The sequence below is a fragment of the Pocillopora damicornis genome, chromosome 4 (genome assembly GCF_964200805.1).
Source record: "Pocillopora damicornis chromosome 4, jaPocDami1.2, whole genome shotgun sequence".
Taxonomy (NCBI): Eukaryota; Metazoa; Cnidaria; class Anthozoa; order Scleractinia; family Pocilloporidae; genus Pocillopora; species Pocillopora damicornis.
This window is the reverse complement of record NC_142673.1, coordinates 17,270,193-17,289,052: the sequence shown is the minus strand read 5'-3', so window position 1 is coordinate 17,289,052 and position 18,860 is coordinate 17,270,193. Positions and strand designations below refer to the sequence as shown.

Here is an 18,860-nt window from a genome sequence, read left to right as displayed (position 1 = left end):
TAAGAGCTCTTGCATTAAAAAATACAAGTTATATTCTTGAAATGAACCTAAAGGATCTCCAAGCGAGTGAGAGCGGGAAGAATGTTGTGGAGAGTCGATCGAGAAATTTCTCAATGGTATATTCATAGCACATCGAGAAACCGGACATCTGCTCCCTTGCCCCTCCCCTCTCCGTCGTGATGCTTAATCCCTTTCACAAGATCACAGATTACAATATTAGCAATTGATAGGCACTTGAAAACCGAGATTGGCACCATGGAAGGATCACACGCCATACTCATGTGGTTGAAGTTCCCTCTTAAAAATGTGAAAACTTGAAAATTTTCCTATATTATCTTGGGGCCCCCTCGTAAAATATTTCTTGTTGTCCTTCCTGTTTTCTGATCAATTTTCTCAACGTGAAATACTTTGCTCTATGTCTGCTTAAATTAACCTCCAGGCAAAGGAAGGCAAGGGAAGGAAATGTAGGATAAAATACCAACAACTGCAGCTATGCACTCAAATTATGTACTCCCCGTTTCCTCCTATTTGCACGCCAGCCATGAAGTACATTGTGTCATTTCAGCTGCGGGGAATCAGAAAACATGAGTGACGAGAAAATCGAAAATTTGTAACTGATAAAAAAAAAACAAACAAAAAAAAAAAACAATGACATAAAAACTAATAGAAAGTCAAAAATTAGAAATGTACTGCCAAACAAAAAATTTCTGAACGCCTTTGACAATTGACGTGCCACGAAAGTCAGCACCAAAATACGATTCTCTTTTTGTAATAACTATAGAACTCTTTTCATAATAGCGATAGAAATGCCTCACGATTGTCTACTTCATTCAATACAGACTAATCCGGTCTAGACAGCCTTTTAACAAGACATAAAAAAAACTTACCCAAGGGCAATATTGCATTTTATTCATGTTTGCCATATTTTTAATCGGTGAAGGTGGCATGTCTGATCACGTAGAACTATATTTCCGGTTGAGAATTAGGGTTGGTTCCTCATCTACTACCCCACGGAGAGGATTCTCAAGCACATAATCCAGGTGTGTACTAGTATACACCTACTAGTTGTTCAAAACTTAACAAAAAGACGGGCTCGTGCTTTGATTGAACAATGACATGAATAGGTCACGGAACTCGCTACTCATTTAAATCACTATCTGTATGCATCACGAATTGGCGTAATACCACTTAAGTCTATTGGATGTTCTATGACAAATGTTACATTCTGATTGGTTACGCTAATTGCTATCTACTTTGTAATACATATTGAGGAGAGCAAGTAGCCTATTTGGGTTTGTTTGTAAACAAAATAAATGGATAAAAAAAACATGAGTCTGTCTTGTTGTTAAGGTTTTAACAACGTCTCGAGTTATTTTCAAACAATGGGATTATCTACTATAGAAACCTATGCATGATAGTGGATTCAGTATTAGCTCTCATTAACTATCGCGTGATAAGAAATCGTGAGCTCATAGTCTCATTGTTGAATATTCGGGACTTGTTGCTTTAAATTTAAGTCTTTAACTCGCAGGATCTGACTGTTAATTCTCCCCTCTAGCTGCTACACATTTCCTTGTAAATAAGTTGCAAGAATTTGGTGTTAGATCAAGATAATAACTTCTGCCTGAAACATTTGAGTACTCTAATTACCTGTTTGTTGGATAGTGGATGGATATTGTAAGGAGAAATTGTTTGTGAATCACTTCTGGGTCTCAAAGGGTGAACCACGTAAATGAGATTTGAATAACTAGGATCGACTCGCATTGTATACCGGCTTTGGTTCCCTCTCTTTCTTCACTACTCAGTTTTGAAAGGTTATAACCTTGTGTGGTTATGTCCCCCTAGAAACACACTCTATCTAAGACCACATTGGTTTAAATCCCATTGAAGAGCATTTTTGTTAATCTGCAGCTCCAATCATCCAATGAGATGCTCAAGTGATCAGGGCAGCCATATTTTAACCAAACCTAACGTTCTAGTAAATTTAGTTTGACTAACACAAAACAAAAGAGCTCTGGAGAAAGCTTTGAAAAAAATGAAAGAGATGAAAGCATCCGTTCCTGTATAAAACAAATTCAAACAAGGATGATGATCACTGACGATTTTTTTTTTCTATTTCGACCATTTCAATAGGTGGGGGGAGGGGTAGGTACAGAGTCATTGAAAAGTATTCTTTTAAGGCTCTAAGGAAGGTAGCCACGTTCAATAAAGTTCATTCCCCTTCCCAGTTTGACTCTTTCTTCAAAATAAAAAAAAAAAAAACATTTAAATGTGACATTTTTTTTAAAGTTGAGATAGTCATGGGGTTTAGTTTCAATCTTGTTTCTTCAAAGTTTCTACTGATGTATTTGTCTCCATAATTCTTGTCATGTGTGTTTCTTCATATCTCAAGCAGACACCAGAAAGCCGGATTGTTTAATGCCCAAGCAAAGATTTCCTTCCAATTTGCCTAGTGGTTTCTGTTAAGTTTGGTGCCACAGAAGAAAGACTGGCAGTCTTTACAGTTAAAATCGCACACTTACACTTTGAACACTATTTTTATTGATAGCCACAAACAAGGTTTTAAATACAACTTGTGCAATGTAAATAAATAAATTTTCAATTTTTACAATATACCATAAGCAAAACAATCTATGTCATCCACTTAGAGCTGTAGTCATATTCTTGCAAGACTGAGGAATACTTTTCTTTAGAGTCTTATTTCTTATCATATCAACAGACAAGAACTGAACTGAACCATGAAGTACAATACGTGCATCTAATTAGTTATATTGCTAAATTCTTTCAGGATATTTCTCCTTGTGGAGGGACAACACAGTTCTTTCGATGATATCAGCTATACCGGCGAGGAATATCTTTACATGTATCTGCAGATTCCTTGTGTGCAGCTAATTTCATCTTCTGGCAGTTTGAGACTCTAACATGACAGGAGATTGACAAAAAAATTAGCCCAGAGTAAAACTAAACTTTTTCCTTTATTAAGTACACAACAAAGGCAATACATGTACAATTTCTTTGATATTCTATCAAACTTTTCCTCAAATCAAAAATCAGGAGATAAAAGGGTACTATAAAAATCAATGTGAGAGGTAAGTGGCCTGAAGACTCTTCTATTTCTGTTCTGTATCTGATCATATTCAAACATATTTCTAACAACACCTGAGACTAAACCCATGTTCAGCCTAACTATTTTCCAGGACACTTCAATACTATCAGTGAAAGATGCAGAATGGTTAAAGCATACAGGACTTTGAATGAGACCACTAGTCCCTATTCAAACCCTGACAAAGCCACCGTGTTGTGTTCTTAAAGAAGACACTTATCTCTCTCACTCAGAAAAAAAATATTTGAGTACATTTTTTCTGCAAAATGAAGGCCACTGTCTACACTTAAGTAACACAAAAACATGGCATATTGCTGTATTCAATCTAAGAGATTTTAAGAGCCCTTCAACCTCAACCCCCTTCCCCCAATTCTTCTAACAACTGGTAAAACTTATCAAGGACAAAAGGCTTACTAAACTTCAAAACACATCACTTAATGGGATTAAATTCTCAAAGTGTAAGCTACACGTAGGGAGCAGGCTTTCTGCAGACAGTACTCAGGTTGCAGATTTTGCCTCTTGTTTAACTGTAGCATCAAGGGAAATTTTAAGAATTTAAGTTGTTATGCCAAAATGAAGTTTGATACTCGGACTATAGCATTATGCCCAACATCACCCACATCCACATCACACCCACATCAGGCATGCCATGGAACATAAAGCAGAGAAAACAAAACTTCTCTAAAACATTAGAGAAGGTGAACTTTTTCCCACTCACACTTTTGTAATCTGTATTCACTTCAACCTATTAACCCTTTCCTACCAAGCTGTGCGGCAAGTGGCAACAAAAGTAAGTGAAATAGGAAATTGTAAAGACCTAAGCTTATAATTATATACGAGTTGCAATTCCTCCACAAAGAGCCATGGACGAGTTTGGAAGATTTCACAAAGATAATGATAAAATTGTCATTAACTCTTCCCTTAAAGTACCTTATCAAAAAACCAAAACCTAAATTTACAAATTCATAACAGGTGTCAAGCAAACGGACGCTTCTTTGACAGCAAGCTTACATGTACATAGAGGCTACGCATTTACCAAGAAGAAAAGAATACCAGAACACTGACCACAATATAAAAAAACAAAAAATTGCTGGCTCAAGAAATAATAATTTCTACGCTTATGTAAATTTAAAGAAAAGGAAAATGGTCCTAATTGAAAAAATCCCACGTTGGAGCTTCCTCGCAGCTAGAATATTATTAAGTCAAGCAGTGATGGTTCGCTGTCTATTTTTTTCTATCACTATCAACTTTACCTTTTAGTTGTGATACGATGGGTTGAGAGTTATAAACCTAGAAAGGATAAAAGCAGCCACAATCGTGGCTAGTGTGAAGGTAAAAAAAGCGAAGTAAAATGTTTGCTCGTCTCCAAAGATGTCTACCATGTTGTTTTCGTTTGGTTAATTCACACAAGTTGTCTCCGTCAAAGGACTGGAAAAGAGTAGTGACGTCATATTCCTTACCCTCGATGGCTCAACAAAATGGCGACTGCCTTTAGTGGAAATACGTTTGTTTTTTGCGTATTTATTCTATTTGTTCCCTTTACTCTGGGTAGAAATCATCGAATACAACTAAAGGTATAGTCTTTTAATGAAATTAGATCATTCTACAGTGTTTTTGTTCCCTTAATCTTTTATTTATCGCTTGTTTTTATACGTGCAATTTATAGGATGAAACTAGACAGACGATCGAGTTGAGTAAGTTCGGATTTCTTCAGAATGGAGTTCTCAAAGTGAACTTTACCAATATGCGGTTTAAGGGGAAAAATTCCGCAATCGTAAGTATATTTTGATATCGAGCAGTGAGGGCGCAAAATTTCAATAACTTAGTTGAATTTAGCTTTTCGCATTAAAAAGCTCAGGCAGCGAATTTAGCTGAATACTCAAGCCAATTGTTAACTTTCGGTTGTCGATTCCCTTTCAGTTCGGTTTTTCCCTGGAAAAGACTGGAAGTGATGGTATTTCCCCTTACATGGTACGAACAACTTAGTGTATATTTTACCGATAGGGGTTGAGCAATCAGGTGTGACACTAAAAACTAATATATGTTACAAAGGTCTGACTCGTTCAAAGGGAAGCAACGACATGAAAAACTGTTTGGCCTGTAGCATTTGCAGAAAAGGGTCTAGTCGCTGTGCCGTTATTAATTTCGGATCGACCCGTTAAGTTTGTCGCCGTGAGTACAATGAGGAAACTTCCCAACTGCTTACGTTGGCTGTAAGGAACATCTTAGAACTTTGGAAGTGTGGTACGGGTGATTCTGTGATATGGAGACACAAATCACCACAAACTCTAAGGGCTCCGGTTTTTCCAATTGTGAATATGAGCTTCTAACATTACTTACAATGAGTATTAAACGGTAGAAATGAACTTTTGAAGTTATATTTATGTTAATTACACAGTATATATCTTTTTGGTTTTTAATTTTTTGAGGGCCTGTTTATGATATTACTTGAGAGATGCCATTTTATTGCAACCCATAGGCTTACTGTCCACAATAATCCAAAAAATTTTCTTTTCAAAATAGAGAAAGGTCTGATTCTAAATTCTCCCTTCTAGCTTCTACTCATTTGCCTGTAAATTAATTACAATTAGTTGGTGATAGATCAAGATAACAACTTTTACCTGTATCAGGTTGAGTATTCTCATTACCTGTTTGCTAGATAATGTATTGATATTATAGGGAGAAGTTACATGTTAATCACAGACTTCTGGGAGTTAGAGGGTTAACTCCTAAAATCTGACTGCAAGTTTCCCCTCTTGCTGCTACTCATTTCCTTTTAAATTTATTACAAGAATTTTGTGTTTGATCAAGAGAATAACCTCTACCTGATAAATTTGAGTACCCTTGTCAGCTGTTTGCATGGTAATGTTTGGATTTAAGAAGGAGAAGTCACATGTTAATCACTTTAAGGAATTAAAGGGTTAAGGGGATAAATGATGAATCACCACCCAGCTTTGCATTTTAGTGTGGACAGAAACTGTTTGATTTTGGAACCTTTTTGAGAATATTGTTGTAAATGCTCTAATTATATATTTTCATTAGCCTCTATGTGGACATGTCTTTTGAGATGATTAAAGGTCTTCTGGGAGGGGGATTGTGCTAATGTGGACAAACACTTTTCCATCTGGCCCCAGTTGTTCGGAGGTCAGATAACACCATTCATTGGATGAATCTCTGTCTGGTAAATAATGCTATATGCCATCACTTATTTGCTGGATAGCGATTTATCCATTGGTTAGCATTATCTGCGATATACAACTGGGCCCTGGTTGTTTTTTGTGCACACGAGGAAAAAATTACTGCTTTGTTCTTAGAATTAATTTTATAGTGAGTAAACAGGATTATGAGGTTAAGGAAAATATCAACAGTCATACTGGAGATAAAATTTTGTACTTGGGAATGAAATTGAACTGCACCATATATAAATGCAATCATTTAAAAGTAAATAAAAAAAGGTTCTTCTCCTTACACACTAACAGATGCAAAAAAATTTAAATGGAAAGGTCTGCCTGTCTTAATTACATAATGTATAAGAAATCCACATCGTACTTCACTCTGCTGTGTGACTTTTCAGTGATAGATCACAGATGACGTCAAAATGTAGCAAGAACCACAAAAAAGTGGTACAAGGCACAGCTGAGTACATCACTAATGTTCTTACCACATTTTGACATCTTTTGAAATCTGTTACTGAACAGACCCATGGCAATAGGCAATCTAATTGTTTTATATAAGATAGCAGCTAAATATCATTAATAGTGACATTATCTATGTGTCTGTTTTTCAATAGATCATAAGACCCAATAAAAATGCATGTGTTATTTTGCTTATTCATTTACTTATTTATTATATAAATATATATAGTACATGTGCATAAACTTCAATTTATCTATTTATTTTTCCACAAACTTGTAGGTTTGATTTAATTTATTTCATGAACTTTTTCAGGAGCAACATTCTGATAAATGTGTTCTCAATGATCCAGAGAAGATTACTAATGTGAACCAGATATCATTGGCAATTCTCAAATTTGATCTCAGTGGACCAGAGTAAGATACATTTACATTTTGTCTAATGTTGTGTCTTTTATTGCCTCCAGTTCTAGTATTGTCATGCTTATTTGATCATTGTATGGAATATACACAAAATAAATATTATTAATGATTAGCGTTTCGCTTATTGCTATTTTTTTTGGATTTTTTCAAGAGATCTGCCTTTTGGATCACTTAATTTTTTTTTTTTTTACTAAGACAGTTTTTCCTTTGAAGTGTCATTTGTTGATATCTTGCTACACATACATTTAGTGACTGTTGTGATTAAATCTGAAAACAGTTCTTTAGTTCAGAGGTAGATCAATATTATTTGTGGTGTACATGCATTAAGTAAGTCTACATGTCTCTGCATAATTGAGCTAGTGCCTGTTGTGCTTGACAATGTTAATATTTGTTTATTAAGGGGTAAATATAATTTAGGCCAAGTCTAAACTAACTCCTTTGTGGATTTGGGAAGCACAGAGGAGGTTTGCCAGGGCATTGCCATGTGCTTCTCTTTTTTCTTTCCTACATGTACTTAGCTTGTTGTTGTACAGTTACAGACACTTTTTCCTCAGTCAATTCCAATTAACTGTTTTATTCTTGTTTTTGTTGATGGTCAGGATCATTATCACAAAATTTGGACATGACTTTGAAAACCTGACTATTGATAAATATGAACCAGAACCAGAACCAGAACCAGAAATTATGGAAGCTAAAACTACCTCGTCTAGTAAGGAAGGAGAGAGTATTTCAAGTTCATCTCCATCCTCTGATCATACTACAACACAAGCATCAACAACTGTTGCGAAAGCAACCTCTAACACTCCTCCAAAGAACACAGCAACAACTGATACTTCAAGTACTGTTCAACCTTCCTCCATTGGAAACGAGACTTCTGTGATGAAGGAACAAAATAGGAGGAGAAGGGCAGCAGATAGTACGAATCCAACAACACTTACTAAAAGCAAAGAAAAAAAATTGCTTTTGATGCAAAAGAAGATCAATGAATCCATGTCTGAGAATGTGTATTCTGGAAATGTAAGTTTAATTGATTTTCTTCTCTTTTCCTCATCTTATGTAGGTGCCACAGTGTACATGTATGTACCACTTTGATAATTGGTTACTTATCTGTTATTGTAAGTTACCTGGAATCCAGTTGTGACAATCAGTGGTTGGGAAAAGAGTTGGTTTACTCATAATATCAATCATTAGACAAAGTGTAAAACTACTAGCATTCAATTGCGATTGGCTATGCTTCTTGCTATCTATTCCCTGATAGATAGTAAGTAGAATTAGTAGCCTAACAGCATACAGTTGTCAGTTAACAAAATAGATAGATAAATAAATAAATAAATAAATAAATATGAGCTTGTTTTCTTGTTCAGTTGGGAGTTATGAGTAGATTTATTGTTAAACAATTACGCTATTTTCTCTCCATTTTCTATGCATGATACTATATTTAGGCTTCACCTTCATCAGCTATCACATGATCACTTGAACTAATAATGTAACTTTTAAATAAGAAATGCATACACCTTATATAATGGTTGAACATGCTGTAAGCACAAGCATTTTGCTGGTTGGGTGGTGTTGAAAGTAGTGAGCAAAATCGCTGCCTGTATTATATTTTTAAACAATCAAATATGAGATTTGTCATTCCATTAAATATTACATTTACTTCATTTACCAGAAAGTTGGCATCCAGTTTCTAAATACTCCCTACAACCTTAGCTGAGCATGATATCGATTGCACAAGAAGTGTGCAAAGGCAAAAACAAAGACAAAAAACATTCAAATCTTCTTTTGACCTACCAAAAAAGATCTGGCATGCTTTCAGCATGGCAGTTTAAGGCTCTTATTTCTGTCCAGCAAAGTAGCACTTAATTTACTTTTTAATCAGCCACAAGAAGATTTACATGGATAGCACAATAGAGAGTGAAGGTATTGATGATTTTTAACTATAAGCCAATGTCCCTCTGTAATTTTTTTATAGTTCACAGTCAAGATTCAGAGGAAGGCTGAGGAGGGATTGTATAACTTGTATTTTCATATCTGTCCCATAACAGGTGTAAAAAACACAGCTACTGTGAATATTGAGGTGATGTACTTGATATTCTTATTGATGCATCCTTAGATTTGACCATTTAACCCCCAAGAGTGACTAACATCTAATTTCTCCTTACAAGTCATTCCTGAATCACACATTAAGGTCAAAAGATTTAAAGAAATGATCATGAACCAAGAAAGCTCTTGATTAAACAAATTCTCCTTGTCAGCAACTATTAAAATTTATGGAGAGCAGTTTAGAAAATATGCATACTGATTGCAGAACCATGTGTGTAAAAGGTATTTTCATTCTACTTAAAATTACGTCTACAAATACATACAAATACATATTAAAATTAATTTATGTAATTTTGTTTCTGAATTTTGAGTTGCTTTAACACAAGCTGAAGTTGAGATTCATGTGAAGTGTAGCACCAAAATAATTTCATTCAATGAAATATAATATTCTTTTGAATATTTTTCTCATATGTTTGGGTTTAAATAAAATATAATTATTTTTTTAATTTCAATCCATCTTACCAATAGATTGACATCAAAGAGAAAAATGGTAAAAACTTTCTGTCTGCTGGAGAGGTGAGGGCAGTATTACACTGCACGCTGCTGTAATTTGTATGTCATAATTTGAGATCCTTTTTCCCCAAAAAATATATTATTTTACACTTTAAACTACAACTTGTATATAAACTTCATGATTACTATTTTCTTTGAGTAGTACAAAGCTGTATTTTGCTCCAATTCAACAATGGGCCACCATTTAAAACATCAGCTTAAGAAACTCTTTACAGTGGCCAATATACATTTATCAACTCAGTTCATAAAACCAAATTATCTCCACCAACAAATGACCCTGGTTTCATTGGAAACTTTCCCCTTCAATGTATTCATTGCTACTTTGTGTTAGTGTGTTAAGTTAAAATGCAGAGTACAATGTTACGACTCAGTCCTAAGTTTTTCTGTAAAATACAGTCCAACCACTTGAAGATGGCCATTCAACCCTTGTAGGTGTAGAGAAGGGGAATGTTTTCCCTTTAGTTTTTTTTTTCTTTTCTTGTTTTTAATGTTTGACCGCTGCACTGTATTATGAAGGTTCCTTTTTTTGAGTCCATTTGCTAAACAAGTTCTAAGATCATTTACTGCACCTGTGCTAAATTTCTGTCATTAATCTAACACAGGAACCTTTACCATATATGTTTGGTATTCTATCTGTGCTCTTCTTTGGAACAGCAATTTACTGGCTTCATGTTCTTCAAAAGAACAAGTAAGTTGAAATAACCCTTTGAGCAGCTTCTTGTATTAATTACATTCATAAATTGACTGGCTGACGGGGCATTTGTTATATGTGAAATTAAGATTTTGTCCTGTATATATTATTATTTATAAAATATTACAACAGAGATTCACAGTGAATTCAGTTCTTTCATTGACTTACTTCTATCACAAAAAATATCATTTTTAGACATGAATTATATAGTCATAAACTGTACTGTAAAGAGCATATATTCGTTTTTCTGAGGATACCACCATGCTGAATAGAAAATTTGATCTTAATTCACACATTTATAGCTATTGTCTGTGAGTGTATGTGACCTTGTTCTGCTTCTGTAATAGGGATTTCACATACAAAGTACATTACATGATGTTCATCCTGATCCTTTTAAAATCTCTCGATCTGATGTTTCAAGCAGTAAGTATCTTGTGCTACCTGTTGTCAAATTGTATCATAAATGGCCAATAGGTCACACGGTTTTGCCAATTTTAATTTCCCGTATGATTGTGGGACAATACCATTCAAAAAGTTCATGGCAAAAAAAAATAATCCCTGTTGTAGCGAAGAACATGGTTCCAACAAGTACTGGACATTATTTTTATTGCAATGAAGCACATATATCATCTTGCATAATTGATGGGTTAAAATGTTTCCTGTTTACCGATACTTTTCTTATTTGTGTTTATCATTTACTTAGATGATTTGGGTGAAATGCTACTTTTATGATTTAGATGTAACATTATCCTTAGTCATGAAAATGACAGCTATTTTTCTTAATTATATGGTTTCAAGAGCAATTTAGTGTCAATAAGCACAAGTAAATTTCCCTGTGGGTTCAAGCAATTTTGTTGTCTTTTAAGTACTTATTTACAGCAAATTGCATGAGAAATTGTGTTGTTACTTGTAATTACGGTATTTACTTGTATAAGTTGAACTCGTGTATAAGTCAACCCCCATTTTTAGGTTAAAAAATCGGGTTTTTCATCATTTTTAGTCAAAAAAGTAAAATTCAGACAGATAGAAATTTCCCAAAAGTTAATCTCTTATTTTTGGGAATGAAAAAACACAGGGAATTAAAAAACTGCAGAGCAAAATGTAACCAAGTGCTTTGAAGTTGATCAGCACTTGTTTATATCACTACGATTTTACATGAAAAAGCATCACAGAAAGTTAGGACCCACAAACTTTTGACAGCATGTGCATGTTATTTGTAATTTACACTTGTGTTGCATTCAAAATGCTCTCATTTCCAGCCCACGAGTGGCACTTAATTTTTTTTTCATGCATATTATTAGCATTGAAATTGCATTTTCTTGACTGAAGCAATACTAACTCAGATGAAACATTGTAATATCACCTAAAAAGGTGCATGTGTACATGTGGCTTACTTTGGTGCTGCTTTAGACTTTCTTTGTAGTTTGATGTTAAGTGTTATCAATTTTTATGAAGTTTGTCTTTTGGTTAACATCTCAAATTAAGTTTTGTCCCATCATACATGTTGTACAAAAGAGAAACATGCAAAATATATCTTTGTACTCTGGGAATGTCTGGATGAGGGTAAACGTGTACTTTTGGATAACTTTTAGACATGAAACTTTATATTTTTTCTCTGAACAGGTAAATTATCACTTTATTAGTAGAGATGGTAAACCAGAGGAATCTTGGGAAGTGCTCTACTACATCACACATCTGTAAGCTTTATTAGTCAGTCAGGGCTGTGCTCTAGCAGAGGCCAGGCGCCATAGGCCATTAATTTGTACCTTTGGTGACTGTGCAATACTGTTCTCATCAGGCCAGGCGCCATAGGCCATTAATTTGTACCTTTGGTGACTGTGCAATACTGTTCTCATGATTGACTGAGACAGAATTCATTGTCACAATACCAAGCAGACAATTCATTACAATAAATGAAAATATCAATTAGAGGATTATTGGTTGATCCATTACCAAATTCTCTGAACTAAAATGAGAATTGTATGGCAGACAGTAAAGAGAATTACTAATGAGATCTTGGGAGTGAAAGGATAAAGAGCTGGGCTCTTCAGATTTTGAGACCAAAGTCTTCACGCACCTGGTTAATCTTTTAAGAGCACAGCCTTGTTAGCATTGTTGATTACATTAATGACCTTTGATTATGTCAGCTGATGAAACATGACAAAGATATGGGCAGGGGTTACAAACAATTTTTCCAAATAACTTTGGTTATAATTTGGTGTTCACACTCTATCCTTTGACATGTAACTCCCAGAGGTGATTTACTTGCACCTGCAACTCCTCCTCACAATATTAATACATTAATTGAAGGTGACACAAATCGACATATTTTTCAACTAGGAGCTGTAGTCTTGAAATAATATAGAATTTTCTTAGCTTATTGTTTTATATGGAAAGGTACTTAAAAATTGCATAGCAAAATTGTGTCATCTAAAACAGAGAAAAGAAAGCAAAGTTTTTGTGACATTAGTTGCGTGTAATATTTAGTTTATGGTATAAAACTGATTGTTTAGCACAGTGTAAGTCAATGCCAGAGTGAATTAATATTACATTCCAGTAAGCGAGATCTGTTATTTTTCCATTTTAGATTGAAAGGGGCATTACTGTTCACAACTATTGTCCTTATTGGTACTGGTTACTTTTTCATCAAGCATGTGCTGTCGGACAGAGACAAAAAGATATTCTTGATTGTCATACCACTGCAGGTAAGAATAATGCACAATCCTCATTACCTAATAACATATTTTCAAGAAGTTTCTCACTGATATACACAAACTGATGGAAGCTAAAGCCCTAACATTTCTGCAGGGAAGGTGTTGGGCTCTTAACTTTTCATTTACATTAGGTACAGACCTTTAGTCTGTGTTTGTTAGTTAAGATGGTAAAAAGGGCTCTCTGATTGACTTGTTGATGTCATAGCATATCAGAAGCATACCAAATGCAGTACATTTACCGCATCTATAATTCCCAAATATAAGGTTATCATGGTTCATGTTTCTCATGGTGAACATGAGAGCAGTCTCTGATTTTTGTTGTAATAATGTGTTTAATTATTGTTTCTCGAATTTCTGTTTATTCTATTTCAATGTCATATCCTGGGAGATTTTGTGGCACTTTAACTGAAGAGAGGTTTCAATGAATGCCCAGACATATTATTACCAAGTGCTGTGGAAGTCTTGTGAATCAAATCTTAACAGGAGGCATTCAGAGGTGCTTTAAGAGGCAATAGACTGCTGGTAACTGGCTTTTATTGAAATTCCTGTGGAGGAGTTGCAGCACTGTTTGTCCCTTGATGCTAAGACCCACATGTGTCTGCTGCTGAGCATGATATCTTTTTTGTTGTTTTTTGAACAATTACCAGTATTATTTTATTATTCATACAAGTCGCACGCATTTGGTTTCTTATTAAATATTCCCCTTTTTATCCATTGTAGATTTTAGCCAACACAGCTCAGATTGTGATGGAGTCAACTGAGGAAGCAAACACACAGTATACAACTTGGATATCCTTTAATAACTTCCAATAATTTTGTTATCAAAAGTAAATCTTGGACTTTTGCCATCAGGCAACACAAAGAAACACCTCATTTGGTGGGGAAGGTGTTGTAATATTTGACTAAATGTGACTTAAGAAGATTTTTTCCATTAGTTCTAATCATTTCTCCTCAAAAATTTCACTGTCTTCTTTTTAAAGTTTTAGGAGTCACAGAAAATTTTCGCAAGCTTTTCATTTTCCTCCTTCCTTTCCTTCATTCTTTCCCTCCTACTTTTCTTTCCTCTTTGAGCAAATAAAAGACTGCAGACCACAAGGTCATGTGAAAGGCCAAGGAAAAAAAAACTCTCAGAGAGTAAATACCAACAAAAGAAAATGATACATAGCGGCAGAGATGCGAAATTGAGTTTGAGTGAGAGCTGTGTTTAAGTTAAGTTAATGCCTTGACTATTATTACAAAGAACTATTCATCTTGGTTGACTTGCTTTGCTGTGGTGCAATTCTGTTTCCTGTTGTATGGTAAGTAAGATGTAACTTTAGTGCCAAATATTATATTTATAATGGGAGGAATTTCTTTCGTTTTGATTCGAAGAGTATCTGTGTATTTAATTTCTCAATTTGGTCGTTTTCTTAAGAAGTGTTGTAGGGAAGTGATCACTGTTCAATTTATTGATCACATGGCTTCCCATCGTGAAACAAATCATTTATTCATATGAAAATCTTAGCTTGGCAACTTGCTATTAAGCCACGCTATAGGACTACAGTTTTGTTTTAACATTCTACCCTAGAATTTTAAGAATATTGAACTGATTAGGATTAACATTGTTTGGCATTTTTCATGCTGTACATGTTGTTAATGGCTGAAAGTGTTTTGGTAAAGGATTGTAAAGTTGTTAAGAATCAAACTGATCGTGTGTTTTTTTCTGAAAGTGTAACCACGCCTCTTCTGCCTTTCAGGTCGATAAGACACTTACAGGAAGGATCTCAAACAGACGGCAAAGGTATAAGACACGTTGTATGACTGATAATAAAACATTTTTTCCAGCAACATTTGCAGTAAGAAAGCTATTTTTCAAAATACCTAATTGGGGATATTTTCTCTTTTTTTGCAGCTGCTCTTAACCTAGCCAAGTTAAAGCTTTTTAGACATTTCTACGTGATGGTAAGGTGACCTCTCAAAGTTTAAAAGGGTTTATCAGCTTTGTAATGATATTTATTTAATATGAATTTTAGTAAAGATTTGCTTGCTTTTTTCGCTAAATGATTCTCTTAAAATAGGGAAATAGTATAGTGCCCCTTACCCCCGTTACCCATGTTCCGTATTTAGGCTACATGGTCTAAGTACAGTAATTTCTTATTGTATCAGACATCCATATTCAGAGTGTGAAGCTGGGTCAATATTTTGCCCATGAAGACCTTCGCACAGTAAGGTGCTTGGCTGTACAGGCTGGTGTGAATCCTGTTGAAATACAACCCATCACTGTTTTACGCGCTGACACTTACTTTGAACACAAACGAGACTTAGTCGACACATCGCAGTTTAAATTAGAATCGACTACACTTAGAGACAAACAATAGTTTTGCGATAGTGTCTCGCCATAGTGAACAACACGAACATTTTTAACAGCACTCCATATTTTGCATTTTCTAATTGGAAACACCTGTATTCTTTCTTTGTTTTTAGATTGTGTGCTACATCTATTTCACAAGAATAATTGTGTATTTGATAAAGGTGAGTGGGACCATCGACACCAAGAAAAGATGCAAGTTCCACCGTGGAACTTATTAATCTCCACCAGTCTTGAAGACAGAATGTTTTATTTTAGCTGTTCACGTGCAACTTTGTTCTTGATGCCACTCCCTTGGAGCCTTGGGAGAAGGGGTTGCTAAGGGCACAAACAGTGGGGAGAAGACTGGTTTACCTGCACTCACCTGAATTCATTGAAGAGCTTAGTGTAGTTGAACTGTTTTTATGTTTTTGTTTCAGATAACAGTGCCATTTGAGTATATGTGGCTGGATGATGTAAGTTTTGGTACAGGTTCTTGTAGTAATCAAAGAAGTTCGATCTTGATTCTTGTTGAATTTCGTGCTCATGATGAGCACGGATCCAATATTCCAATGATGCAACATCTAGAGATTAGGTATGACCAAAGTGCCTTTTTTAATCCATCTTGGGTCATTGTCCAGTGTTCTTGGAAAACACTCTTTGCATCCCAAACCCAGAAATATCAGCAGATACCAGTAAAATGTCAGCAAATCTAACGAAATGTGGTTGGTGCAGCAGAAGCCAAGATTTCGTTCCCGTTTAATATCTTACCTATGCTTTTCAACTCTTGAAACTATTAAAAATACATGTTTCATTTCAGTTCTTCAACAATGCAGCATCGTTTGTCTTCTTTGTACTGACTGGGTAAGAAAACAATATTTAAAGTTCTTTAATCGAGTTTCAAATCCAGAGTGTTGTTAGTTGATTAGAGATAAATTGTTATCGTCGTCACCAGCAATGAAGGGTGATTACATAATTTATAACATCTACGGTGATCTTTATGAATGTATGTTACTAGATCTTAAAAATGACCCTTGTCTTCTGACTACCTTTTGTCTCCCTAATCCCCAATACAACTGGAGAATGCTCACCATAATTGCTGCAAATTTTCATTCTGTTGAACAAAATTTTCTAGGAAGGGCTGTTAGTGGTTTCAGGAGCGATGATGCTAATCCCCCCTTCCCCTCCCTCCCCCCTTGGCCTCTCACATCGGTCTCTCACATCATGTTTAGGCGATAAAATTACTGCAGTTCCATATTTCGAATGAGACTGCAAAGAAAATTGACCGCAATCTTAGGAGGTTAAATCTATTGGAAAATAATTGATGCTTTGTTATAAAGTGATAGTAGCCGTATTTTATTTCGACTTTACCACGATGAATGTTTGTTCCGTTATTACGTGTTAATATAGCTTTAAGTTCCGACCTGCTCCGGACAATCCTTATCTTCATGTACCACAAGACGAAAGTGATGGCGAAGTGGAGATGGAAGAAGTGTAAGTTCTTTATGCTGGTTTTTTGCGAAGTGTGCTCGACGTTTCAAGGTCAAAGAGAATCCTGCTTGTTGCTAAATATTTTTCTGCTTGATTGTTTCAGGGTTACAAATCCAGGAATCGCCAATGGCGTGACGAGACTGCAGCCGTCGTCAAACGGCAAAAGAATATTTGAAACTGCGTAAAAATTGCGACAACCAATCACTTGCTTTGTGTGCTAAGTGGATGGATTTTCCCAGGGGCGTAGCTTAGGTGGGAGGGGATTGACTGGGAACTAGTGTGTTGGTGACTTCCTTTTTAGTGACAAAGAAATATTTGCTAATTAAAAAAACACCCCAACATACTCCGAAATGTTAGGAAAGCACTTGTTTCTCTTCCTCCTCCCCCCCCCCCCCCCCGTATGGGAAAACGCATACCCCAAGGGGTGACTCTTGTATTTTAATCTTTCTAGAAGCGATTTGAATCTCCAGTAAGTTACATATGGTTAAATGTTAGAGGATATATTTTGAAACATATCATATCTGTTCTTGTAATCGTGTTAATGCGAGACTAATGAGTTTGTGCCCAATGACACACACACAGATATTTAACTATTCTCTCAAATATTACTTACTGTTATTTGCATCGCATGGTCGTTAGAAATAGATGATAAATTTTTGCCGTGCCTTGCCAATCACAAAGTCATATTGAGCAATAGATTACTATAATAATACTTGATTGAAGAGGAATCATTAATGGTCTATCTGACCTTACTTAGATATTTATAAGAATCTGAAGTGCTTATTAAACTTAAGCAAAGTAGCGTGCTCGCCAAATATACTTTAGAACTAATTTAAACAATGAGCATTTGGTATGGGGTGTAATTTATTATAGATGTTAGGCTTGTTTTGTCTTTACTTGGTTTTGACATTATGTCGTTTGTTTTTTTGTTTGTCTTTTTTTCGTGGGAAACACGGTGATCTTATGGTTAACGGGCTCTTTTCCACATTGATCTGCATTTGATTCATGACTGGGATTAATCTGACTATCTTGTATTTAGGCAAGGTACGTTAACACTCGCACTGTGGATTTTCTATCTATGATTATAAATGGTAATTCCAGACTTGGGTGGTTGTCGGTGCTTTCTGCAGCAGTTGCACTTGCGCATTTCCCGTTTGAAATGTGTTCTGATTTTACGATAAATGTTCGCTTTGCTGTCAACCCTTTAAAGAGGTGCTTAACCCTTTACACCATAACATCAGCATGCATATTCTCAACACCTTATCAATACATTTCCCAAAAAGTTGTCAAGGAGAATTTGTGTAACAATCGAGAGCTTCTGTAGTTGGTGATCATTTCCTTTATTTTCGTGACCTTACTGTTTGATTCAGGGGTCCTATTGTAGGAATTAGAAATTAGATGCCAATCACACTTAGGGAACAAAGGGTTTAAAGATGGCTTAATATGTAGTTCTTAACAATATATTATTGAAATGACATGATGATATTTTGTATTCGTCCCAAGAAGATATATGTTTATATTTGAAGAGGCTATGAATTATTCCTGGAGACAACGACAATTATTAAACTTTTAGGGAAGACGCCTTTTGATGCAATGGAAAAGATCATTTGAATTAAAGTTGATCTTTGCAAGGCCTTACTTCCCATTTGACATGTTCTTTTCTTAAATTTAAAACGTAGGTTCAGGCTGTACGAGATTAACAAGTCTTGAATAAAAGAGTTTCATAAATGGAATCATTCTTTTTTCGTTGCTCAGTAAGATGAAGAAAAGAGAGGGTGAGCCTTGTGAGTCCACAACATTTTGACCGCAGTGTTGACGAATATAGTTTCGATAGGAGTACAGATCACGCTAAATTACTGTCGAT

General features: G+C 35.2%; 1 protein-coding gene and 1 long non-coding RNA gene across 2 annotated transcripts; one reads left to right on the top strand and one right to left on the bottom strand.

Moving 5' to 3' along the window:
* Positions 1 to 2,521: 2,521 nt before the first annotated feature.
* LOC113673544 (uncharacterized) lies at positions 2,522 to 4,522 on the bottom strand. Its single transcript, XR_003446428.2, has 2 exons — positions 4,357 to 4,522; positions 2,522 to 2,917 (listed from the first exon to the last, which is right to left on the bottom strand). It is a non-coding gene; the product is annotated as an uncharacterized LOC113673544 (long non-coding RNA).
* On the top strand, positions 4,520 to 18,729 carry LOC113673543 (protein GPR107). Its single transcript, XM_089205225.1, has 20 exons — positions 4,520 to 4,677; positions 4,770 to 4,877; positions 5,024 to 5,074; positions 7,052 to 7,152; positions 7,758 to 8,175; positions 9,131 to 9,235; positions 9,730 to 9,777; positions 10,377 to 10,462; positions 10,813 to 10,888; positions 12,089 to 12,162; positions 13,053 to 13,170; positions 13,900 to 13,969; positions 14,417 to 14,477; positions 14,916 to 14,959; positions 15,071 to 15,120; positions 15,643 to 15,690; positions 15,946 to 15,981; positions 16,326 to 16,369; positions 16,916 to 16,999; positions 17,100 to 18,729. Exons 1-20 carry the CDS (start codon positions 4,582 to 4,584, stop codon positions 17,179 to 17,181), a joined length of 1,800 nt encoding a protein of 599 aa, XP_089061351.1. The 5' UTR covers positions 4,520 to 4,581; the 3' UTR covers positions 17,182 to 18,729.
* The last annotated feature ends 131 nt before the right edge of the window (positions 18,730 to 18,860 follow it).